The 24,079-nt window shown below is 58.3% G+C and overlaps 9 protein-coding genes and 1 non-coding gene across 10 annotated transcripts; 3 read left to right on the top strand and 7 right to left on the bottom strand.

Annotated features, from left to right (window-relative positions):
* Window positions 1-1,758: 1,758 nt before the first annotated feature.
* Window positions 1,759-2,876, top strand: HCR1 (Translation initiation factor 3 subunit J component; the record flags this gene model as incomplete). Its single annotated transcript, XM_028634360.1, has 4 exons — window positions 1,759-1,777; window positions 1,947-2,044; window positions 2,101-2,795; window positions 2,861-2,876. 4 exons carry the CDS (start codon window positions 1,759-1,761, stop codon window positions 2,874-2,876), a joined length of 828 nt encoding a protein of 275 aa, XP_028499400.1.
* A 1,110-nt stretch (window positions 2,877-3,986) lies between these two features.
* MDM31 (Mitochondrial distribution and morphology protein 31, mitochondrial precursor) lies at window positions 3,987-6,320 on the bottom strand (the record flags this gene model as incomplete). The annotated part of the gene is made up of 2 exons (XM_028634359.1): window positions 3,987-5,413; window positions 5,471-6,320. 2 exons carry the CDS (start codon window positions 6,318-6,320, stop codon window positions 3,987-3,989), a joined length of 2,277 nt encoding a protein of 758 aa, XP_028499399.1.
* Window positions 6,321-6,926: 606 nt separating this feature from the next.
* PNO1 (pre-rRNA-processing protein pno1) lies at window positions 6,927-7,986 on the top strand (the record flags this gene model as incomplete). Its single annotated transcript, XM_028634358.1, has 4 exons — window positions 6,927-7,139; window positions 7,210-7,486; window positions 7,551-7,648; window positions 7,801-7,986. 4 exons carry the CDS (start codon window positions 6,927-6,929, stop codon window positions 7,984-7,986), a joined length of 774 nt encoding a protein of 257 aa, XP_028499398.1.
* A 676-nt stretch (window positions 7,987-8,662) lies between these two features.
* D7B24_000093 (uncharacterized protein) lies at window positions 8,663-10,528 on the bottom strand (the record flags this gene model as incomplete). The annotated part of the gene is made up of 3 exons (XM_028634357.1): window positions 8,663-8,951; window positions 9,004-10,246; window positions 10,315-10,528. The coding sequence occupies 3 exons, from the start codon at window positions 10,526-10,528 to the stop codon at window positions 8,663-8,665; spliced, it is 1,746 nt and encodes a 581-aa protein (XP_028499397.1).
* Window positions 10,529-11,047: 519 nt separating this feature from the next.
* D7B24_000092 (uncharacterized protein) lies at window positions 11,048-12,530 on the bottom strand (the record flags this gene model as incomplete). Its single annotated transcript, XM_028634356.1, has 6 exons — window positions 11,048-11,117; window positions 11,171-11,539; window positions 11,589-11,656; window positions 11,755-12,169; window positions 12,245-12,332; window positions 12,386-12,530. 6 exons carry the CDS (start codon window positions 12,528-12,530, stop codon window positions 11,048-11,050), a joined length of 1,155 nt encoding a protein of 384 aa, XP_028499396.1.
* Window positions 12,531-14,659: 2,129 nt separating this feature from the next.
* D7B24_000091 (uncharacterized protein) lies at window positions 14,660-15,639 on the top strand (the record flags this gene model as incomplete). The annotated part of the gene is made up of 2 exons (XM_028634355.1): window positions 14,660-15,152; window positions 15,218-15,639. 2 exons carry the CDS (start codon window positions 14,660-14,662, stop codon window positions 15,637-15,639), a joined length of 915 nt encoding a protein of 304 aa, XP_028499395.1.
* A 326-nt stretch (window positions 15,640-15,965) lies between these two features.
* D7B24_000090 lies at window positions 15,966-16,045 on the bottom strand. The gene has a single exon. It is a non-coding gene; the product is annotated as a tRNA-Gly (tRNA).
* Window positions 16,046-16,666: 621 nt separating this feature from the next.
* On the bottom strand, window positions 16,667-18,258 carry D7B24_000089 (uncharacterized protein; the record flags this gene model as incomplete). The annotated part of the gene is made up of 3 exons (XM_028634354.1): window positions 16,667-16,910; window positions 17,094-18,088; window positions 18,247-18,258. 3 exons carry the CDS (start codon window positions 18,256-18,258, stop codon window positions 16,667-16,669), a joined length of 1,251 nt encoding a protein of 416 aa, XP_028499394.1.
* A 954-nt stretch (window positions 18,259-19,212) lies between these two features.
* On the bottom strand, window positions 19,213-20,471 carry D7B24_000088 (uncharacterized protein; the record flags this gene model as incomplete). The annotated part of the gene is made up of 2 exons (XM_028634353.1): window positions 19,213-19,806; window positions 19,872-20,471. The coding sequence occupies 2 exons, from the start codon at window positions 20,469-20,471 to the stop codon at window positions 19,213-19,215; spliced, it is 1,194 nt and encodes a 397-aa protein (XP_028499393.1).
* A 1,615-nt stretch (window positions 20,472-22,086) lies between these two features.
* Window positions 22,087-23,937, bottom strand: PUT2 (1-pyrroline-5-carboxylate dehydrogenase; the record flags this gene model as incomplete). Its single annotated transcript, XM_028634352.1, has 2 exons — window positions 22,087-23,586; window positions 23,665-23,937. 2 exons carry the CDS (start codon window positions 23,935-23,937, stop codon window positions 22,087-22,089), a joined length of 1,773 nt encoding a protein of 590 aa, XP_028499392.1.
* Between the last annotated feature and the right edge of the window lie 142 nt (window positions 23,938-24,079).

The raw sequence follows: 24,079 nt of genomic DNA, 5'->3' as shown, positions 1-24,079 counted from the left end.
CGCTGTGGTCCGCAGACCAAGAGCAATGAAAGTGGAAAATGTCCATCGAGAGAAACGTGTCAAAAATTCCCTAGCCAGCCGAAGCCAACTAGGAGTGGTCATAGGTTATAGTTTTCAACTAGCAAAAACACGATCTCGGACGAATCCTCACTGATACGCGTAAAGCCCTTGCACTCAGATAAAGAAGAGAAAGAGGAAAAGAAGGGCAAGAAGGGGTGGGGTGACCAGAGCAATTTATAGATGGGTCCTGCAGCCAAGGCGCTCAACGCAATCAGCGAGTGTGGAGCGGAAGGTCCGAGCTTGCATCAGTGAGTCACTGCGCTGTAGATACAGGCGTGGGATTTGGCCTCATTGGGGAGGCTTAGGCAGCAACACAGGCTGATTGGGCTGTGCGGTTGAGTTCGATAGGGCTAAGCACTCTGGCAGTCGAGAACAATGCCTCACAGGCTGCAGGGGAGTAGAAGGGCACGCGTACGTAGGGTTGGTCATCGAGTCGAAAACACCATGATCTTCGTGATGCGCTCACAAACCGCCGTTGGAGATTGGCCTCGAAAGGCCTTCATGCGAACAGGTTCCATCCCCTTCCTTCATCCCGCACAACTGGTCGGCGAAAGCGGCCCCCCATGCAAGCAATCGAGCGCAAGCGTGCCTGGCCTGGTGGAGCCCGGCCACCTTGCTGCAGCAGCCTGCCAGTGCACGCGCGCACAAACAGACCTAGCCCAGAGGCACATGCAAACCTGTCATTGTGCAGGGGGGAGCGAAAAAAACAGGACACTGTTGATCGAGGGGTTGGAGGGGTCATCAGCCCAGCCGAGGTGACGTAGTTTCGCTGTCGAAAGGAACCGTGCCTCCGTCCAAAACTCGAAGAATCCCCTCCCTGCGGGCCTTTTGCGCGCCTTTCCCACTCTGAGTGAGGGGCAGGTGGATTATTGTTTCTTTTGGTGGTGATGCATTTGCAAACCGCCCTCCTTCGTTTTCTCGTCGTACTTCGAGACCGTGGTGGTTGGTCAGATCACGCTGGTAGGTCAACGTGCGGTTTCGTGTGGTGGACGTCGATCAAAGGCATGGGTACGGCATGGGCATGGGCATGGCATAAGCATGGGCATCTGCATTTCTTCGCTTCGGGCAGTAAGTACTATATAGCCAGTGCTAGGCTATGCCATGGGTCGTGTTCAACCTCGAGCATAGGCGTATCATTGTACAGACTGAATGGGAGACACAACGACGGCAAGGGGAAGGAATATCTGGCCTGAAAGTGAAACCTGTCGATGAACCCCCCCCCCCCCCCCCCCGACTCGCTCGTTGGCCTCGTTGACGCGCACTCACATCGGCAGGAAATTGCTTTGCTTCAGCTGCAGCAGTCACGGTCGCAACCAAACCAGGCAAGGGCGCATGGCCATTTAGGTCAGGTAGACAAGGCAGTCACAGTCACTGCCCTGAATTTGGGGTCGCGCCTTCCGACTCGTTCCCGTCCGTCGCCTGTCGCCTGTCACCCGCCTGCCTTTTGTCCAAGCCTAGCCCGGACGGACCCTCCCTGCCCAAACGCCCCTTCCCGCCCGCCTACATTCTCCGCCCCCTTTCGCCTTTTGAACGCCAAAACCTACGTTCGCCCTTCTCTCAACTTTTTTCCCCTCCAACCTCCAACCTCCAACGAAATTTCGCCCTCGATACTATTCCAGCCTCACCAGAAGCCTTTCGTCACCAAACGCACCCATACTCGACACACGCCCGCAAACCACACAAACCAAACCTGACATCATGCCTGCCAGACAGTGGGGTAAGTCCATCACCACCGGCTTTGCGCGCGCGCACACAAATCCAGACGGTCCGCGGCAAAATGTCATTTTTCTCCTTGCCAAGCAGATGCCGAGCCATACACGACCGCAATACGCTCGCGAGACCTTGATTGCGTCTAGGACCTGGCTAACCACAATTTACCCTCACAGAAGACGAGGAGAGCGATAGCAGCGCCAGCGGCTCTGCCTCCCCCGCCGTCGGTGCCACCCGCCGCAAGTTCGATGATGAGGAGGGCGATGACAGTGACGTATGAGCCGCTCTCTTGTACTCCGCTAAGACCTCCAAACTGACATTGGATACCAGGTCCTCGAGTCTTGGGACGCTGCCGAAGACTCCGAAGTAGAGCGCGAGAAGGCGAAGAAGGCCGAAGCCGCCAAGCTTGCCGCCGAGGCTGAGGCCAAAGCCAACAAGAAGTCTAAGGCGCAGCGCATCAAGGAGCGTCAGGACGCCCGCGCCGCCGAGCTCGCCGCTGAGGGCGAATCTAGCGACGAGGAAACCGAAGCCCAGAAGCGTGAGCGTCTTCGCCGCACCGAGAAGGACTCCGACATGAAGCACGCCCAGGACCTCTTCGGTGACGTCGGTTCCGTCCCCGCCGGCCGCAAGGCTACCACTGCCGGCGCCGCTGTTGCCCTTGACGCCAGCGACCCTACCCGCACCGTCAACATTGCCGACCTGCCCCTCTTCAAGCCTACCACCAAGACCCAGTTCGAGAACCTCCGCAACACCCTCGTGCCCATCATCGGCGCCCACTCCAAGAAGGCCCACTACGCCATCTTCCTCCAGGAGTTTGCTAAGCAGCTGGCCAAGGATCTTCCCAGCGATCAAGTCAAGAAGGTTGCCTCCACTCTCACTGCCCTCAGCAACGAGAGGATGAAGGAGGAGAAGGCTGCCCAGGGCGGCGGCAAGAAGACCAAGGCCTCCAAGAACAAGACGTCTCTTGTCGCCAACCGTGCTGATGTCATCGACACCAAGACTTACGAGGACGATGGCTTCGGAGAGTAAGTCACCCGCAGGAACATGATTTTTTAGTGGGAAATCTTGACGTGCTAACCCTCATTGTCAGTGATGATTTCATGTGAACGGGCTGTTCAAGTTCTCAGAACTTTTCCTCCCTCGTCGGCGTCCTGCCCCGAGCACCTCCGCATGTACGACTCGCAGCTCTGCCTACCAGCTGCGCGCTTCGTACGACGCCGCATCAAGCATCAAGCGAAATCGCCGACACTCCGGCGTCGCTGCCCACGTGTGCATCCTCTCCCGCGCCATGCTGAGAGGAAGGAGAATAAGGAGGCCTGGACTTCGCCAGGGGCTAGAGGACGTCGGTGCATGAATGCGGGAGGCGTTCATCAGTCAGTCGCTCCGTAACGGCGGCGGCAGCACCAGGAGCAAGGGGGATATCCGAAGGGGTCGTATGGTTAGTCCTTTTCACAGGCTCATGCGCCAAGTGGCGAGCATGATGGCCTAGGACACTTTGTTTTACCCAAAAGTAATTGCGAGGGGGGAACGCTGAGTATGGTTACGCAAGCTATGCTTATATGGCTGGTTATGACGAGATGGACAGTCTACACAGTAAGGGTCTAAGCCAACAATATGAATTGCTTTCATTGCTTTATATGCGTGTGAATGGCTAAGTGAAGTAGCAGAGATGCACTCGGAAACGCCGCGTCCAGAACCAACGACAGACATAACTGGGATAGGGTCCTTACGTTGAATACTGGTATCTGGCGATCGAGCAAGTCCATTGCGAGACGAAGAGACTGTTGCAGCATTGACAAGTTTGTATATTCGGGCCGTCTCAGCCGAAAGGTCACATCAATAAATCACAACCAGACACAGGTGTAAAGGGGTATCATTTGATATATTCCTGCCCCGCCTTGCCCTTCTTTCCCTACCTATCCATACACATCCAAATCATCAACGGCAACGCGTAGATGCAGGGATTTCACCACTGTCCCCTGAAAAAGAGAAGACCAAACGCCCCGAACCCCGGTCCCAGCAATGGTCCCGCCCCAAGTTCCGTTTCCTGTGTCCTGTCGTATATCCACGACTTGCACCCATGTGCACAACACGCAGTCGCTGGGAGAGGAGTGATGAAGAGAGAAATAAAAAGACGAGATGATGACAACAGCGCAGCGGCTCGCCAAAGTTGCGCAGAAAAGACGTAGTTATAGACAGTAGCAGCAGCAGCAGCTTCAGACAACGTTCCCGGCCATGCCCATGAAGAGGGCGTGCACGGCCAGGCTGAGTGTCCAGAAGCCGACCTTGCGGAACCGGCGGACGCGGCTCTGTTGGTTCTCGACGTCGCGGGCAAAGGCCTCGTACGTCTCGGCAGAGAGGTCGTCCATGAGACCGCAGTCAAAGACGGTCCAAGAGCCGTCAAAGTCGGAGGCGCGCTTGACGATGCGGCAGGAGATGGGAATGTACGTCTTCTTGGCGTTGATGTAGGCGACAATGGGGCGGACGAGGGCCTGGTTGATGTACGACATTTGGTTCGTGAAGAGGGGCACGGCGGCCTTGACGTCGTTCATGTGGATGCGGAGATCCATAATCAGGTAGCGGCGGTCGTCTTCTTCCGCGTCGCCGGGGTTCGCGGAGGACTGATCCCCCGGCGTTGAGGAGCTGGTCGAGGCCATGTTGAACCACGAGCCGGTGCTGTTTTGGCTGTCGGCAGGTGTGAGGGGATCTGACGCAATGTCCTTCTGGAGCAGGCGCAGGCGGTTTGAGATGACAATCTCCTCGAGCTGGTCGTAAAAGTCAGACATGACTTTTGTGATACCCTCGTCGGCGTCGACCGGGAACATGACGTCGGCGACAATGTCGACATTGCCCTCGTATATCCAGCCAAAAGGTCCGTCGACGCCACGGTTCAGGTGGTCGAGCTTCATGCCGTCGATACGGAGACGGCTGAACTTTTTCCACACATTCTCGTCGCCCAGGCTCTCCACAAGGTCGCGGTTGTCGCCTGCCATAGCGCCATGTACTTGGCGAGGGTGAATAGTGAACAGGGAGCCATCATAGGATCCTGACATGTGCGTCGCAGAGAGGAAGTCGTAGAAGAGCCAACGTTTCCGAAGTTGCGGCAACTCTGCCGAAAAGATGCTCACAGAAAAGGGGCGGAACCCCCCTGGCTGATGAACCGTCACCAGGACGTCCTCGAGCTTGAACGAGTCGATTTCAAAATCGCCCGGCTGGTGCTCGTGTCGATAGGAGAGGGGGTCCACGGGCTCGTCAGACCAGTGAACTGATGTACGATCCACGACACCACGCACACCCTTTACCTCGACATCCTGGAGGAAGCCCTTGCCGTTCCACCACTTGAGGAAGGACAGCGTGACATTGACGTTGGCGATGGTCACGTCGAATTGCGTGTAGTTGCCGTCATCTTCCGGCGTCGCTTCTGCATCGTGTTCGTGCTGACGTCCGGCGGCTGCAACCGCAGCAGCGCTGGTAGATGATCCCTTGCTCACAGAGGACTTGATCTGCCCGGGTCGTCGGGACACAAAGACATTTCGGAAAGAGATGACGCCGTCGTTCCACTTGGGAACAATAGCCGACTCGAAGACGACCGTGACACCGGCTGATTCGGTCAGGGAATCGCCTACCCAGCGAGCGAGAGTTTCTGCAGGCCATGTAAGTCATTGTGAGCTATCCAGTATGCAAGGCTTCGACGGCTTACCCTGAGCAACCACTGTGTTGATAGACAGGATGCAGAGTGAGACAAAGGTCGTAGTACCGACGAGGATCCAGACCAGATGCCCGAAGAGGAACCAGGAGACGAAGGCCCCCCACTCGTCAATATTCCAGGGTCGCATGCTCCTGATGGACGCCCACTTGAAGCGAACGCCGAATCGTTCCCAAAACCCATTGGCCGCGGCCAGCAGCTCCTCTCTTGTTGGCCTGTGCGGCATCTTGGGCATGTGTAGGTATTTCGACATGGTCGTAGCGATAGACTCGGGGTCATCGTGATGGTGTTCGGGGTTGACCGGCTTGTTGGGATCGGGCGGCTTGGGCGTATCGTGCTTCAAAGGCTGCGAACCGCCGCTGGTTTTGCTGTCGACGTCCTTACTGTCGCTCTTCGAGCTGCTATACCTCTTGCCCTCGACGCGGGCGCCTCTCCTGGCGTCGGTATGTGTACTCCTTCGCCATGCGAGGCGCGCGAGTTGCTGAATATTGGCGTTTTTGGAGAGCCCAGCCGATGCTGCCTCAGACACGACATTGCCAGGCGTTGCTACCGCGCCTGGTGGAACAGAAGTGGAAGCATTGGTGGTCAGGCCGACTAGGAGCAGACCACTGCTCGTAAAACTTCTCTTCGTGTAGGCTCCGTTCGGACCGGACGACTGTGCAGAGGGGCGCTCGGTATGTATCGGTCGTCGATTCGAGTATTTAGGTGTGTGATTTGTTGCCTGGCCAGCACGGAAGCCAGCGATGGCGAATCTCGCAGGGCTATGGAAGCACGGGGCTGGCGATGATGGTTCGAAGACGGAAGCAAACAAGCGGCGCCCGAGAGGAACCGACAGCTTCGACATGTCTTCAGCGCATGACTTTATTCTTTTCTTCGTCTTTCGAAAAAATGCAACTTTGGAACGAATGGCGGAATGGGGTCAAACCAGTGCCCCAGAATGAGGAGGTGAATCGTCTAGAGGGAGGGCATACGGATTGTGAGGGGGGTTTGCTCATGCAGATCCGGTTCCAAGCAGTCAGTCAGGTCAGGTAAGGTTAAGCGTCCATGACGCGCTACGGATGCAGGATGAAATGGCGAGCAAGGGCCTTGGTCCGGCGGTAGGCACTGAATGGGGCGCTGCTGCCACATGAAAGTCTTTGCTAGCTCAGGCTTTTGCACCTTGGGGGCGCGGGTGTGGCTCGTGCACGCTTATCGATAGGGCGACACAAAATTTTGGGAATGCGGCGATAATCCCACAGCAAAGCGAGCAGAGATCTTGGGCCTCCACTAGACTTGGGCGGTCAGGGTCTGATCTAGCGTCTGCATTCACTCGACAACCGACGACGGCACACCTGCTCGCACGTACGACGACGACTGCCACTACGACGCATCAGACGAGCGACACTGACTGTTGACCCACGGCCTACATACTCCAATCTTCTACAAACAGAACCACCCCTCCCCCGCCATCATGCCTGCGCCAACCGCCCTCCAGGTGGTCGACGATACCCCGCCATCGACCGTCTCTCTGCCCGAAACCAACGACGAAGAACTCCTTCTCGACGCCCCCGACCTCCCCGCCGAAGGCGACCTGATCCTGCAAAAGGTTCCGAACGATGAGCACACAGCCGACATGATCATCGACGAGGAGAACCGCCCCCGCTTCGCCCCCGGCAACGACATTGTAAGACGCTCCCACTGAACCCATCTACCTATCTCTGCCTCCAGGCGCTGACCACGCCCCTTTTTCACAGTCCACCTCCAAAGAGGTCCAGACACGCAAGGTCCCCATCCCGCCGCACCGCTTTACCCCTCTCAAGACCAACTGGATCAACATCTACACGCCCCTCGTCGACCACCTCAAGCTCCAGGTCCGCATGAACCCGCGCCGCAAGTCTGTCGAGCTCCGCACTTCCAAGCACACCCTCGACGACAGCGCTCTGCAAAAGGGCGAGGATTTTGTCCGCGCCTTCACCCTCGGCTTCGACGTCGACGACGCCATTGCCCTGCTGCGTCTCGACGACCTTTACAGTACGTTCCTCCGCCGCTCGGCCGTCCGCCGATTGTCCGGTTCTTCGCTAACAGTGTCCTGCAGTCGAGACCTTTGAGATCAAGGACGTCAGGCAGGTCATGGGCGACAATGCCCAAACAAGAGCTGTCGCACGCATCGCCGGTTCCGGCGGCAAGGTCAAGGTACGTTCAGACATCCCAGAGAGCCAAAGGAGGAGAGACCGCTCCTGTCACAAAACCATGACCAGCAGCATTCCCTGCTGCCGGGGGGGAACAACTCACGAACTGCCTCTCGAAAAAATACAAAGAAGCCGAATGCTGACCGGATCACGTAGTTTGCCATTGAAAACGCCTCGCGCACGCGCATCGTCCTCGCCGACACACGCATCCACATCCTCGGCTCCTTCAAGAACATCGCGCTGGCCCGCGAGTCGATCGTCTCGCTCATCCTCGGCAAGCCGCCCTCCAAAGTCTACGGCAACCTGCGGACCGTCGCGGCGCGGATGAAGGAGCGTTTCTAGGCCGGCTTCTTGGCCCACGACCCCTTTTCGTTTGCGGTGTTCTTTTTGGGGGGAGGGGCCAAGGGAGGTCTTGGCTGAGAGGCCCACGCCGAATAGACGAGGGGATGACTATGATCTAGCAGAGTGTGCATGTCCGCTCGCTATCTATTGCTTGGAGGCACGAGATGGGTCCAGGATTGGCGTTGGGCGGGAACGGGAAATTTTCCCACTTCATTTTTTTTTGTGCTTCGAGTTTTTTGCTGCATGTAGAGCCACGGATAGGAAAAAAAGCTATCAAGAGAATGAACTGTTCAACGATGCCTTCTAGTCGTAGTCTGTGTTCAGTATTTCCTCCTCAACCTTGTTCGTTCGTCGAGACAACTCGTTGATCACAAAAGTGAGCCCATCAAGTACTTGAAATCATCGACTTTTAATCATGATGCCTATGATGCAGCCTCTATACGTGCCTACCCCTAAAGACTCATACAAATCTCCGCCCGTCTTCCTCGGGGCAAGAAAAAATCAAGGCGAGGAGGGGGGGTTGGCACAGAGAAAAAGGGGGAACCGGCGAGCCACCGCCCGGATGCCTCGCCTGCAACAAGTCCCCACCCCGGGCCACCGCAACCCCCTTGCCCTCGTCTGAGTCGTGATAATTACGCCATGTCCCGGTACGCAGCAAGCCAGAGCAGCGCAAACTTTACTCCTCCTCCTCCTCCTCCTCGGCGGCGCCCTCCTCTTCCTCTTCCTCATCGTCGAGGCTGCCGCTAGGGATCTGGTACAGACGCAGCATCGACTTGTTGGGGTCCTTGACGAGAATGTACTTGCCCTCCTCGCGCGCCAGAATCATGTCGGCGATGGTGCGGACGATACCCCAGCCGTTGGACAGCGAAAGGTTCATCTGCGAGGCAAAGTCGCGGGGCTTCCAGCCGACGACGCCGAGAATGACGTGCTTGTCGTTGGAGCGGGGGTTGACACGGGAGACGAAGCTGAAACGTATTAGTATGGTTCGAATATTCAGAGAAGAAGGGGGGAACTCACCCGAGCTTCATGACATCGGACTTGGCGAGGATGCTCTGCACCGTCCACCTGGCCAGCTTGCAAGAGTTGTTCTTCATCTCGGTGGCGACAACGGCACCGCGCTGGCTGACCAGCTTCTGGCGCCAGTCGAGGGCGCCACCGCTACCCTGTGCCTTCGAGTCGAACTCGTTGAGCGCCTTGACGGTCAGGTACTGGTCTTCGCCGGAGATGGCGTTCTTCTGGACGGCGTCGACCTCGGTCCTGACGATGAGGTGGACAGGCTCCTCGTCGCTGGTCGACAGGTCGAAGCGGCGGTACTTGTAGGCCTTGGAGGCCGGAGGGTCGGTGTCCTCGGAGGCATTGTAGAAGGGGTTGCTGTTGGGCATGTCAACCTTGCTGTTGCCCTCGAGCACGACCTGGTTGGCAAAGTTGTGGTTGATGTAGGTGGCCTCCTCAGCGAGGGCCGACGGCTGGTTGACAGTGTCCTTGCTGCCCTCCGAGGCCTCGAGGGGCGCATCGGCGGCGTTCTCGTTGACCGTGACCATGTCGAGCGCGGCGTTATCACGCTTGTCAAGGAAGATCTTGTTGCCCTGGCGGACAATGACAACATCCCACGAGTAGACGGAGCGCGGCGCACACATGATCATGGAGAGAATGCTGTCGGTGGCGAAGATCTGAGCCTCGTCCTTCTCGGCGAGCTCCTGGATGACGGGGTCCGACGAGGTCGTGACGTTGTAGGCGGCACGGTCGATGGCCGTGAGCTTCTTCTCGGCGTTCTTGACCGGCGCCTTGTCGTAGGAGCGGTCGTAGTAGTAGAGGAAGCCGTAGCTGTCGACATCCTCACCCTCGTCTGTCTCGAGGTTGAGCTTGGCCAGGCGGTTGAAGTCAATCTCCTCGAGCATCTTCCAGTCAGGGCGAATGTTGATGGAAGCGTCACGGTTGCGAGCAGGCTTGTCGTAGTCCTTCCAGCCGAAGCGACGGCCACCGCGGCCGCCAGCACCACCTCGTCCGCCACGCGAGTCGAAGCCTCCGTAGCCGCCACGGCCACCTGCCGCACCGCCGCGGGTTGCCGTTGTGCGTCCACCGCGGGCATCACCACGGCCGCCACGAGCGCCGCCGCGGCCGCCGCGAGTGAAGACGGCACCACGACCGTACCTGGTCTTGGTGCTGTCGCGTGTGTTGCTGACGACGGAGAAGGATGACTCGTCTTCCGCCGGGGGGGCGTTGAAGGTGACGGCGTGGCTCGCGCCGTAGACTTGTTGGTCTGGAGACTGGTCAGTGGTCTGCTGTGGGGTGGTGTAGATTTATCGATCATTTTCCCATGGTGCTTACCCCTGTAGTTTCTGTTGTACTGCTGCCTTCCACCACGGCCGTCCTGGCCCTTGCCGTCGGCAGTCCAGTCGGCCATGCGGCCCAGCTTGTCGCCCTTGGAGAAGGGCGCATAGGGGACGCCGTTCAGCGTGGTGTCGCTGGTGACCGAGGGGCCCCAGCCATCGCCGGCGGGGCAGTTCTCGACGAGGGTAACCCAGTCGACGTTCTGCGCCATGATGACCTTATCCACGGGGGTGATTTGGAGATGGGATACGGTCGGTTCGGTGGTGGGTGTGCAGGTTCTCGGAAAGTCGGGCGTTCGTCGTGGCGGCCCCTCGTCGACGATTTTCGCAGTTCTCAGTTCTTTTGGTGGGGTGAGCTTTGTGGGGCAGGGGCGGGCAGCCGGGCAAGTGAGAGCGCCTTCTTTCGCACCTTCCTGTGCACCTTCCTGTGCACCTTCCTGCGGAGTCAGACCTCAAAGGGGGTGCGCCTGGTGGCAGCCGGTGGCAGCCGTACGTTATTTGCACTCAACCATGTCTAGATTCCCCATCAACTCCCATATCATTTCATACGACAGCACACACGGGGTTTATTCGTCGAATATTCATCTCTACATAGCATGTTCATTAAGCAGTACACCATTTCATCCCAAAACATCCGACGCTACATCTACGTCGTAACTTCGTATCTTCGTGGCACAAATATGGCAGAGATGCTGCCTCCCCTGCCACTCGTGCCCATCCATCCTCACCCCTCAAGGGTAAGCTCCCATGACATTCTCCAAAGCATCTCTAATCTCAAACTCCTCCAAAACAGCGCCGAACCTGAAAGAAGTCAGCCAGAGTTCCAGAAATCAAAACGAGCAAAAAAAACTCACCCGTAGCACCGAATCTTGGTACCCAGCTCCTCCGTCAGCTTGGCAAAGTCCTCGGCCTTCATCTCGTAAAAGCTCGAGTGAGCCATGACCATGCCCCACGCCATGACGGGAGTGATTTCGCCATCTAGATTAAGCCTCTTGCTGAGGGCGAGCAGCGTCCCGAGATCCGCCTTGGACAGCTCCCACGTCCTCTGGCCCGAGTTGAGATCACCGTTGACGTGGGCGTAGCCAAAGGGAATGTCGGGCGTCAGCTCAGGGAAAGGCTCGGGGGGGCACGAGGCCATGAGGGCGTGGCCGCAGGGCTCGCCGCCCACTTCGCTCGATCGCTCGAGCAGCCAGGGCATGTGGTTCATGCAGGGCTTCTCTAGTCTGTGGTCCGGAACGACACTTGTCAGCCAAACAGCTCCGCTCAACGAACGCCATGGGCCTGACCGTACCACGCAACTGGCGAATACGGCTGCCGTTGACTCCATCTTCATAGGGAAACTTCATCACGGCCGGGGAGGTGAAAGGTAGGCTTTCGAGGGGTGATCGTACGTTAAGACGAAGTCAATGCCCGCTTGCTCATAATCCACGCCATTGGCACCGTACTGTCCCTGCAGGTGTTGGGACGTGCCATGTTGAGGATACTGTTGTTGCTGCTGGCCGCTGGGCGTGTTGCCATGGGAGCTGCCATTTTTGGGCGCATACGAAGGCGACACGGAGGCGGTGGTGGATTTCGACGTCAGGGGCGGGGTGAAAATGGAGCGAGAGCCGTGAGTATGGCTGTAGCCGGAGGGGCTGGCGCTGGCAGTGTAGCCGCCGCTGGGGTTACTGACGGTATCATCGAGGCCGACGCTGCTGAGCGGTATGCCGTGCTGGGTCAGGAGCTGCCTGAGTTGCTTGTTCTCTTCTGCGACCTTGTCCTTGTCCTGCGACATATTGCTGAAAACCTCCTTGAGCCGCAGGACCTCGTCCTCGAGCGCCTTAATATAGAGCTCTTTCCTCTCGCGATGGGTTCTGTGACGACTAATAAGCTTCGGCGCTTGTCATGACAGCGCTGCGCTGCGTAAGGCGTTGGCGACGAAGACTTACCGCTGTGCTTGTCTGTTGAGCTCCTGCCGCCTCGTCATGGCGGGTTTGCTGTCGGGCTTCGGCCCCCGGCGCTTGGGCGGTTGGCCATCTACAAATCGTGTCAGTAGTGCAAAATGACGTATCGGCCGCGGCGGAACGTACCTCGTGTCGCCTTTTTCTCGGTAAGGCCCTTGAGGAACCCGAGGTTCAGGTTGGACAACGGGCCGTTGTCCTGCTCGGCACTGCTCGAGCGAGCATGCCTCGAGGAGGGATTGCCCTGTTGGTCCGACGGCAGGGACGACGCCATGAATATGAATCGTTTGACGAAAAGGCAGAATGGGCAGTGCAGTAGCGCAAGGCTGTTGGCGATGTCGCGTTAGTTTCCCCGGCCAAACGTTTGGAAACTGGCAGCAGCCGGAAGAGGGGACAAATATCTGGTACATACACTTCAAGAGAGAATCAGGTGGTCTTGCGACGGGCGCCGAGCGCAATGAGGCAAGAGCATGCGGGTTTGCTCTTCAGCAACAGGCGACAGGCGACAGGCTTGGGGTATGCGTAGATAGACGATCCAGAACAGTGGTGGTGTAGCACGTCGGAAAGAAGCGTGGCGACCAGCAGCGGACGCAGGCGGAGCTCTGGAACATGCGATGGCGACGATGGCGGAAATGGAGGGCGCCAATTGACGAGACACCAAAGCGAGGTTACAACCAGCCCACCCTGCAGTGCGCCTGACGTGACGGGAGTTGTTGATGAACAGGTCTCGGGGGGGCGGGACTTGAAACAACGCCTCGGTCTCAGACGATGCACGACACGATCAGACTGAGCTGACGGGTGTGAGTGAGAGGTATTACTGGAGATGTTCAGACGAAGTGTCAAGGCTCGGGTTGCCCAGAAAGCCTGCGACTTTGTTTGTTTGCACTGGCGATTCAGGTTTTGACGATGGAAGCATGGACCATGAGTATGGTGGGCAGGTAGGGATGATGCAAATGCTGATGGAAGGAAAAAGGGTCGTCAGCATTGAGGCTGGGAGACGACGACTGATAATTGGATGTACCTCGAGCTACGTAGGGCCGAGAGCGTGACCCTATCTAAGATACCTCGACTAGGTACAATGCAGTAGAGGACGTACTTAAGTACGGATGGCAGTGATACCCCTGGAGATCCAGCTAGTCAGCACCCTAGCACCACATGCGGCTTGTCGAGAGTCGAAGAAGCCAATGGCGACGGCAATGGGTTTTGCACTGGGCCGGCGCTTGCTGGATTGTCTTGGTGACCAAGATGACGTTCGGCGGCCGAGGTTCGTCGGGCACTATCTGGTCGAAATTGTCTACCGGCAAGCTACAGGTGTCGGACTCTCGGGGCTCTGCAGGCATTGAGAGAACTCGATCGCCTGCAGCTGGGCGCTGAGCTGTTCGGGGTTTGCGCACCCTGTGCATGCCTGCCTCGCATGCCTGCCTCGCATGTCTGCCTCACATGTAAATGTAAGCCGGCAGGCGGGCGGCCAGCTTTAGTAAGCACCATCGATCCGAGAGGAGGGGTGCTCGAGGGCTTGGCTTTACCTGCCTCTCCCACCTTGTCTGAGCAAAGCCCATCGGGCTGTTTGTTCCATCAACTCCATCAAGCCTTTTTCGACTACCATCGTCAGTTTCCCTCACCCCGAACTCGACATCAATGGTCTTGTCATCTCAAAAAGATATAGCCCTGCTATCATTTCGTTTTGGTCCCTTGTAAAATTGATCGACACCAGGACCGAGCGCTTCCACGGCTTGTCTCAAAGCAGAAATGTCAGCCTACTACTAATGGAAGCCACCCAGCCCTAGCCAGACACAGGCCCTGTGCCAGTACCGACAGTGCCGCACATGGTACTGTCCCTTCCCATGTCCTCTCTCTAACCGGATCCACGGCAGACGCTGTCAGAAGCGGTCATGGAGAAAATACCGCCCGCCCCTCCCTCGGCTCCATCGGTCGGTCACCATGGTGTCTCACAGATAGTCGTCGTCATAGACGAATTCGTCCGTTGCACGCGACCCTCTTCAGCGCCCAGAAAAGTCATGGCCCGCCGCCATGAGGTGCTTCCCGCTTCCCGCTTGGGACACACCGACTCGCGCTGATTGGGCTCGCTGCCGGTGCGCCTACGAGCGAGCGCCCATGAGGGTCTCGGACTTCGGGTCTTGTTTCTGATCTTCTCTGGATGCGCAGGCTAGACAAGACTGAATTTCCATCTGCCGCCAGCCAGCATGCACCGCATTCTGAAGCTTGGACGCCAGCTGTGCGGGGACGAAGCTTGCTTGCCTGCCACTTCCCGACGTTTCACCCACGAGAGGTTCTCTTGCGACAGCCATGCTCCCGTAGTCTCTTCCATGGTAGCAAATTTCACGTTGCCCTCGACCTGCCCTGACGCAACGAAACACCAACCGCGCCCCGTCCCAACCCGTCATGGCTGGCCACGGGAATGCGCTCACGCACATTCGCGGCGCCGTCATCCTGGCACCGTGGCTCATCTTCCTCCTTCTCGCCGACCTAGCCCTCTCCCTGCAGCTCCCTTTCAAGATCCTCTTTCCCAACCTGGTCTACAACTCGTCGTCCCGCATCGCCGAGCCCGTCTGGTACTGGATCCAAATCATCTTTGAGCGCTTCAACAGTGCCAAAATCACCTTCTCCGGCGATGCGCTGCCCGCCGGCGAGTCGGCCATCGTCGTGGCCAACCATTGCGCCTGGGCCGACTTTTACATGATACAGGCCCTCGCCGTCCGCGCCGGCATGCTCAGCCGATGCCGCTACTTCGCCAAGATCCAGCTGCGCATCGTGCCCTTCCTCGGCTGGGGCCTCTGGGCCATGGGCATGCCCATGGTGAGCCGCAATTGGGCCAAGGACAAGCATGAGCTCGATCGTGTCTTCGCTGGCATCGTCCAGCGCCAGTGGCCGACGTGTGAGTGAGCCCGGGGCGGCCGAGTGGCAGGAAGTAGAGAGGGGATATACTGACACCGTGCACAGGGCTCGTCAGCTTCAGCGAGGCGACGCGCTTCACCAAGAAAAAGTACGAGCAGTCCATCGCCTGGTGCAAGGAGGCCGGCCGCCCGCAGCCCAAGCACCTCCTCTACCCGCGCACCAAGGGCTTCATCACGACGGTGCAGCACCTGCGCCAGGCACCACACGTCAAGGCCGTGTACGACCTCACTATCGCCTACCAGCACGGCGACGAGTGGCACGCCGAGCCGACCATGTGGGACACCCTCAGCGTGCCCGGGCTGAGCGACCGCCTGGGCTACCGTTTCCACGTGCACGTACGCCGGTTCCCACTCGAGTCGCTGCCGGAGAAAGATGAGGATCTGGCCAAGTGGCTGGAGGAGCGGTGGGTTGAGAAGGGAGAGTGGCTCGAGGAGAAGAGGGTTGAGTGGGCAGCGACGGAGGCGTGATCGAGCTCAAGACTTCAGGGACGGTCAGTGGAGTGGCATGGTCTCTGTACAGCGAAAACGCAGATTTTTCTGTTGAATAGAAGGTCTTGAATCAATTTCTGGGAGGCATGAGGCAGCAGCGTTGGGAGGACCCAGGAGGAAAGTGACGTGGTGTCTTGATCCTCGATGGGTGTTCTGAGAGGGCCTGCAGAGAGCAGGTTTCCAGGGAACCAGCAAAACAAGTAAACATCAATCAAATCACCACAATTCAGTGGGATGACAGTCTGGTGCGCGCGATGATTTATTGCAGCAAAATCACAAAAAGAATAATCTGAAGATACGGTGTTTGCGCCGTACGTGAATCGAACACGTCTCTCATGCTAACGCTGATGGAAGGCAGGAATCATAACCACTAGACCAACGGCGCTTGTCGTTGAAAATGCAAGGCAATCAGTAGATTATATCCTACTCTCAAATCTAACATGACTTGATCATGACCTGGGACGTTGATCATCCTTTGCATCAAACAGTACGTTTCTTCTGCAAAACGATTCATTTGCGCTGTCAGGGTGTGCAGCGCAAACGATCATCTCTTGTTACTTGCAAGGGGTAATGGCCTTGAACAAAGTATTGGATGATGTCTCCATTTGCCTCAAATGCATTTCAAAGTCGCGAGCATTATATCAGTGATTAGAAAAGGCTACCTCCAGTATCACGACCGGCGTTTAAGCACCTCCATTCAGGTTGGCGCGACGTTACGTTTGTCTAGTTGTTTCCAAACATGTCCTTTAGGAAAGAGCTCTCGCTCCATACTGGGCATTCATATCAGCGACTAGAGAAAAAGCTCTTCCTCGTCACTCTCCAGGATGAAAGCCCATGAAAAGCAGAGGACACACATGAAATAAAGCAAAGCGAGGCGTGTCGACGCTCAAGCACCTCACTGCCTTAACACGACCGCAAACCCATAGACACATGCATTCTTTAGATAGTCTCTCCCAATTCGCCAGATCAGTCACACTCCCGAAACAGGGAAAGGCACCGCTCTCTGCTAACACCACCGCCCCGCGAGGAACCCAACCGCGAACCCGACACCGAGCACCACGGCAACCACGCTTGTCGTCCCCTTGGCCCCCAAGCCCGACACGTCATGGCCCAACCCATCGATCCAGCGCCGCCGCAGCCTCAGCACGCCGATGCGCATGAAGAACATCTCGTGCACGTCCACCGCGCTGCCCTGCGCCGGCATCCCCAGCTCCGTCGAGCTCCTCTTCTTCGGCGTCTTGGACTCGACACTTTTACTGCCTATCAGCTCGTCAGCACCAGGCCTAGAAAGCAGGATGCGAGCACAAGGCTGGGCAAGAACACGAAAACGAGGTCCAATCAAGGAATAACAAATGGGCACCAAGTAACAGAGAAAGAAACATGACGATGAAGAAAACAAAGAGCAGAAGAAAAAAGGAAAGGGAAAAACTCACAGAAGCGTCAGGCTGACATCACCCTGCAACCTCGCCTTCAGCTCAAGCTCGACATCCAGGTTCAGCCCCAGCTGCAGCCTGACTGGCTTCGTCTCGGCCAGCCGCGGCATGATGCCCGGGCCCTGAAGGCCGGCCTGCCCCTTGGCGGCGAGGGCCTTGTTGTTGTTACGCGAGCGGCGGCGGCGGCGACCGCGCGAGTCGACGCTGCTGGCGGCGTCCGAGGCTGAGTCGTCGAGCTGGCGGCGGAGGTCAGCGAGGAGGTCCGCCTTGGAGGAGGCCGCGGGACGGCCTCCGCCGCCCGCGCCGGCTTGGAAAAGACCGGAGGGGGGCAGGGGGGGCGAGGAGGTGGATACCTTGGGCATGGTGGGGTTGACGGAGGCCATGTTTGGTGTTGGGCGTTTGCGGAGCGTGAGGTGATGGGCTTGTACGTTGCCGCGGTCTGCGTCGTCGTGGTAGGAGGGCGGAGGGGAGAGCGGGGTCTTGGGTTGGGAGAAGGTGAGGGTCGTCAGAGACTGGATGAAGGTCTTTGACGAGGACTCGTAAAGAACGGGCGGCTTTCGTTTGCGCGAGAGGCGAACAAGGCGAAGCGGCTTCGGTTGGGGGACTGAGGGAGGTGGGTGGAAGCCTTTGGCAGGCTTGCCGGTTGCTGGATAGTACGGGGGCGGCTGGACGAGATAGGAGCCGGCGGTAGGGACAGAGCGCGGGACCGAACGTGGGGCGGAGGCTGTCTGTTGCTGTCGCTGCGACGGCGGCGGCGGCGGGGATCCTGAGACGGCTTGAAGCTCAAAGGTCTTCTCACTGAGTTCGGGGCCTGTGTAATCGGGAAGGGTGCGGTCAACGGGCCCGTCGTTGTTTGTCTGGTCTGGTGTGACGGGGAGGACTGGAAAACAAAAGCACAGAGAACCGAGAAGTGACTGATCCACGCCGGCACTGCTGGCGATAAGGTGAGAGAAAGACGGGAAGCGCGCTGCCGGAGGCGGAAGAGACTCTAGAGTCTGGATGTGTGTGTGAGTGAAGGGATTGCGAAGAGAACCAGTCTGCCTGAAGAGAGACAAAGGAGATGAGACGAAGAGCATTAGCTACTGCCCTATATACTTGCCATATCGTAACCATCACATCGCCATCTAAGCACACCATGCTGCGGTCAACTTACAGGATGATGCATCACGTGGTGGCAGCCGTAGGGTCAGGGGTGCTTTGACATGGCATCTCAAGCGACCCTTCTACTGAAAACATACGATGATCTCAACCCCTGAAACAGCGATGCAACCTCACGACTCTCCTGCCCCCAGCGTATCAAACCGGCCGAGATTTACGATGGCCACTCCATCTGACCACAAATTCTGGCATCTAACCAGAATGGACGATGCTGGCCTGATCAAGTCGTCTCTGTCCTCGAGGGGCCCAAGCATAGTCAATGATTCTTCAGCAGCAGTCTAACCACAATACAGGGTCCGTGGTCTGCAACATACTGCTCCATGCCTGATGCAACAGAGCCACGCAGTGCTCAACGTCCAGGCCTGTGAGATGGCATCGTAGGCTATGTATATTCCAGCGCTGTTCTTCTGAAATGGGAACACTGCGACAGACCGGTTGAACGGGCCATATTAAGATAGTAAACTTCATGTATCTCGCCATGAGAAACGCTTCATTCATGGCAGGTCGGCGGTCCCTCTTAGAAACCAAAGAAACAAACATCCCCATATCCTTACAACGCCATGCTCCACAGACCGTCGAAGCTTTACGCCACTTGCCACATGCCTGCCGCACGCCGAGTCAGGACAGCGTGCCGGATGCACTGCTTCAGGGGTATAGATGAGAGACCCGACATGCATGGCAGTGATTGCCAAATTGGCCTCTCCGTTCATGTTCTAGACCCCCGTTTGTCGACCCTTTGTTAAACAGACAGACCATTGCCCCAACATGAAGCATACCATCCATGCAAGGCTCCGAAACCACCCTCGTCGAGGAACCGAAAATCAACTCACAAACGCCGACGCCATTCATAAGACAGGAAGCCAGCCGCCCAAGCTTTTTCCTGACACAACACCCCCACAACACGTGAGGAAAGATGAGATCGTTCGTTGTTCAGATGGCCAACCCCAGAAGACGGCCCCATTCATGCGCTGAGGAGGTCCCGCACCGACATGCCACGTCCCGTGCCCTGGCTTTCCGTGGCACTGCTGCGGCCATGTCCACTCCCGATAGTGCCCCGACGGTCGCTGTTAAGCATGAGCAGGGCGGCCGTCGCCTCCTGATCCAGGTCACGGTGCTCCCTTTGCGGCGCAAGGGCGGGGCTCGTCAGCGCCGATGGTGGCTGCGAGGGTCCACCCGCGCGACCGTAGTCGCATATTTGGGGGCCGAACGCCGGTGATGTGGTGGCCGAGGAGGCGCTGTAGCTGTAGTGCCTGTGGTCGGTAGACGTGGACGAGTACGAGTGGTTCCGGTTCCTCGCGTCTTCGGCTAGCAGGGCAGGCGACACGGACGGTTGATGCGAGCGGGACGGCTGGGCAGCAAACGGAGGCGACGCGGCTTCAGAGCCGGTCATTTCAACATCGCCGGAAGGGTCCTCACGGTACGTTGGGGCAAATTGGGGAATGGATGCCCACAAGTCACGGCCACCTTCGGTAGGCGTCTGCATATCGGGCGCCTCTCGTTGCTCCTTGAGTTTGGACACACAGTCCTCGAGATATCTGACATACTCAATGGAAGCCTGGCGATCGACATGTCAGTTGGAGAGTTCGCCAGCCTCGTCGCGTATCAGCGTGGGGGACTGACCTGGAGAATGGCCAACTTGTGCATCTCGCCCGTGCACGCCGGGATCATGCCCTTCAGCACGGCAAACTCCTCATTCATCTTGGACCTCCGGCGGCGTTCGATCAGGCTGTGCGCCGTCTTTCTCGCAATCTTCCGCCCAGCTGCGCTCGTCGCAGACGGCTGCTTCTTCTTCGACGTCGCCGCCGCAGTCCCATTTGATGCTGCGGCCTTTGAAGCTGTGGTGTTTTTGGCGGATGGTGAATCCTCTTCGGGCTCCTCCTGCTTCGGTTTCATCTGGATGATCTTTCGTGACCTAGTCGGTGGTGGGGGTAGTGTGAAGGCCTCCTTGGCGGCGGGTTTTTGAGCTGTCGAAGATGCACGGCGCCGCGACTTGACGGCCTCGGCGACCTGCATAGGATAGGAAGCCCGGCCAGACGAAGCAGACGGCAAACTAGGTGGCGAAGTCCTCATGTCGGTGGGAGAGATGCTGGAGGGGTCACGAGCGATGGCGGGGGGAGGCAGCTCAAATGCCAGCTGGAGAGACGCCAGCTTTTTTGTGCCGTCCTTGCCCTCAATGTCGGTGGAGGAGGCTGGTGTCGGGGGAAGCGCTGGGCGCGGCATCTTGATGGTGTCGCTGAAGTTTGCCGTGTTGCGGTGCAGCAACACACGAGGGATGTAGGTGGTTGAGGAATATGCCAAGAGATATGGCCAAGAAAGAACCAGGAATCACGTTTCTCAACGACAGCTTGATCGGATGGAACTTGGGGGCCGACACGATGTTGTAGGCGTCCAGAGACGGTGAATTCGGACACCCTAGCAGCTCAAACGAAAAGAGACAGGGACAGAAAGAAGGACCAGCATGAGATCAAGAAGACGCCGGGGACAGAAATCACCCCCCGGGGGGTGGGAAGGACGTCAAGATAGACCCCAGAGGACCGCGGCGGGCTGCCCAGGGCCACCACCGAGACGCATGCTCAGGCACAAGCACGCACGCACCGCACTCAAGGCCATTTACCCCCCTCAACGGATGGCCCAGACATGGTCCGGCGGCGATCTGCTTTGTTCGCCCATCAGGAATCAGGAAGGCACGCGACAACCTCCCACAACCAATCCCCAGCCCACACACCTCGACCGGGCTGCCAAAAACGACCATCGACCTCGCACGCGGGTCGGACCAATCAGGAGCCACGACCCGAGCACATGGGCTGCCCTGGAGCGTCGATATGGTTCAAACGCAGTGCGCACCGCCCCCCTCGTCCCGCACCCTGTCCCCGGGAGGGGGAGCAGCGGCCGTCGAGAGGTTTGGGCATGTGCTCGATGGGCTTGTCCGGTTAGGGTCGTTTGGGCGGCTTTGACTCGTTCGAAGGGGGGAGGGGAGAGCACTTGCCCTCGTGGGCGGGCACTGGGGTCTGCTTGGCGGATTGGAGGGTCTCGGATCGTGCACGCCGCTAGGGTGGGTGATCTAGAGAGCATGTCGTGTGATGACTCGTGTTGACGCGATAAGCTTCGTCGTATCGACGGTCGTCTTGATTGAACTGGTCCTGTTGGTGAGCAGAGCTCATGATGATGATTTGATGGAGTTGTGTTTGAATAAGGAAAGGTGCGCTAGACGCAATAAATGGGGCCCCAGGAAGCTTGAAGGCTTTCGTTCGATTGGAGCGATTGTCCAATGAGGAAACCCTCTCGTGCCCAGACCCCCAAATGCGGACTGGCGGCCTTGGATGACCCTGATGGATGAACAGGGGAAAAGGGAAAGGGTAAGGCAAGGCAAGGCAGGGCAAGAGCAAGACAGGGCAAGGCAGGGCACGGCAAGGGCAAGGGACGGGGAGGCCGCCAAGACTTGTTCTGGCAGGTGGCATGGGCACGCAAATGAGGCAGGGACGGAGGAACCAGATAACTCACTGTAGGGACGAAGAAGGGCAGCAACGAGCGAGAGCCATGTTGGATGCACATGCCAATGAAGCTCGTGTTGTCTGGCCTCTCTCTTGGCTTGGCTCGGCTTGCTCGATCAACACCACCGTCTACAAATCCCCATCGAAGTTCAAAAGTGACAGCACCGACTGCACACAGCATAGGTAAACAGAATTGGTATCAATTGAGAGCTGAAGCTCCAGGCAATCTCGGAACGTCCCATCCAGTACAAGTAAAATCCAATCGTAGCCCTGTCCGGGGCGGAAAGCGCCACCCATACAAATCTCATCACCGCGTACATGGCTTTTTCTACGTGGCCCCGACTCTACGCTTCGTTGCTGGGGTATTCCACCTGCGTCGTCGCCACAAACTCCTCCTTAATGCTGCGCATGTTGACGAACCGGCCCATGAGGGCCGCGCTGCCCGCCTTGTCGTTGGTCCCGCTCGCGCGGCTGCCGCCAAACGGCTGCTGTCCCACCACGGCACCCGTGCTCTTGCAGTTGATGTAGAAGTTGCCTGCCGAGTTGCGCAGCTTCTCCTCGGCGAACCGAATCGCCTCGCGGTCCGACGCGAAAACGGATCCCGTCAAGCCGTACTCGCCTGTCGAGTCGACAAGGTCGCACGTCTCCGAGAAGGCCTGCGTCGCGTTGCCGCTGTCGTCATACACGTGCACCACCAGCACCGGGCCAAACAGCTCCGTGCTCATGAGCTTGTGCGCTTTGTTCGTTGTGGCATAGACTGTTGGCTGCACAAAGAAGCCCTTGGACTTGTCGTGTGTGCCGCCCACCAGCAGCTCGAGCTCCGAATCATTCTTGGCGGCATCGATGACGCCAGACAGCTTCTTGAACGATGCCTCGTGAATCACGGGGCCGAGGAAGTTGGTGTGTTCTGTGGGGTCGCCCTGCTTCAGCTTCTCGACCTCAGACACGACACGCGCCTTGAACTGGGGCCACAGCGACTTGGGCACATATGCGCGAGACGTGGCGCTGCACTTCTGTCCTTGGTACTCGAAAGCGCCGCGCACCGTCTGCAGCGCCGCATTGTCAACATCAGCAGACGGGTGCAGCAGGTGGAAGTTCTTGCCGCCCGTCTCGCCGACAATGCGCGGGTACGACTGGTACCGGCCCTCGGCCACACCAGCCCCGATCTCGCCATACAGCTTGCGGAACACGGCAGTGCTGCCGGTGTAGTGCAGGGCCGCAAATTTCTGGTGTGCCAGTGCGACCTTGGTAACCTCGACGGGATCACCTGGCACAAACTGAATGACATTCTTGGGAAGACCGGCCTCGAGCAGGATCTGGTAGAGGAGCCAGTTGGACGCAATGGCCGAGTCGCTTGGCTTCCACACGACGACGTTGCCGAGCAGCGCCGGCGCGCCAGGCAGGTTTCCAGCAATGGCAGTGAAGTTGAAGGGGCTGACGGCGTAGACGAAGCCCTCGAGGGCGCGGTACTCGACGCGGTTCCAGACGCCCGTCGCGTGGTGCACCGGCTGCTGCGCGTACAGCTCCTCCGCGTACTGCACGTTGAAGCGCAGGAAGTCGACGAGCTCGGCGGCGGCGTCAATCTCGGCCTGCCATGCGTTCTTGCCCTGGCCGAGCATGGTCGCCGCCATGATGTCGTAGCGGTACTTGGTCGAGATGAGGTCGGCTGCTTTGAGGAAGACGGCGGCGCGGTCGGCAAAGGGAAGGGACTCCCACGCCGGCTTGGCGTCGAGTGCCGCGTCAATGGCCTTTGTGATGTCGCCGGCCGAGGCCTTGGAGTAGGTCGCCACGACTGAGGCGTGGTCCGCAGGGTTGACCTGTGTGCCCGTGGACGACGTCTTGATCTGGCAGTGGCCGTTAGCTCGTCGTCAATTGGGGATGGTAGCCCTGGGCGTTTGGGCGAGGGAACTTTTCGTCCTTACCTCCTTGCCTCCGACGACAATGGGCACCTCGAGAGGCAGCTTGTTCTGCAGCTTCTCGACGGCCGCCGTCAGACCCGCGCGCTGAGCGGACCCCTTGGCGTAGTGGTGGTTGGGTTCATTGACCACCTTGGGAATCTTGAACGAGGCGAACGTTGCCAGCCTCTTGGTCGTCGTCGACATGTTGAGACGTCTGGCAGAGGCAGGTGACGCACGTCCCAGCACGGAACGGGCGGACAAGCCGGTGAGCTGACCGGCCGCGCGACGAGCGTTCATGGCGGGCAACGGTCGCTGCTTGACCACGAGAGGGCGGGAGCTGGCTTTGCAAGTTGGCGTCGGACTCGGCCGTGTGGTCCGGGGCGGGGACGAAGAGCGAGGAAACGGAACGCAAGGTGGTGGTGTGTGAGGGTGAGCTCGT

The sequence above is a fragment of the Verticillium nonalfalfae genome (assembly GCF_003724135.2).
Source record: "Verticillium nonalfalfae strain VnAa140/NRRL 66861 chromosome Unknown scaffold_1, whole genome shotgun sequence".
NCBI lineage: Eukaryota > Fungi > Ascomycota > Sordariomycetes > Glomerellales > Plectosphaerellaceae > Verticillium > Verticillium nonalfalfae.
Note: the sequence above shows the minus strand (reverse complement) of the source record. Positions and strands in the feature narration are given on the sequence as shown.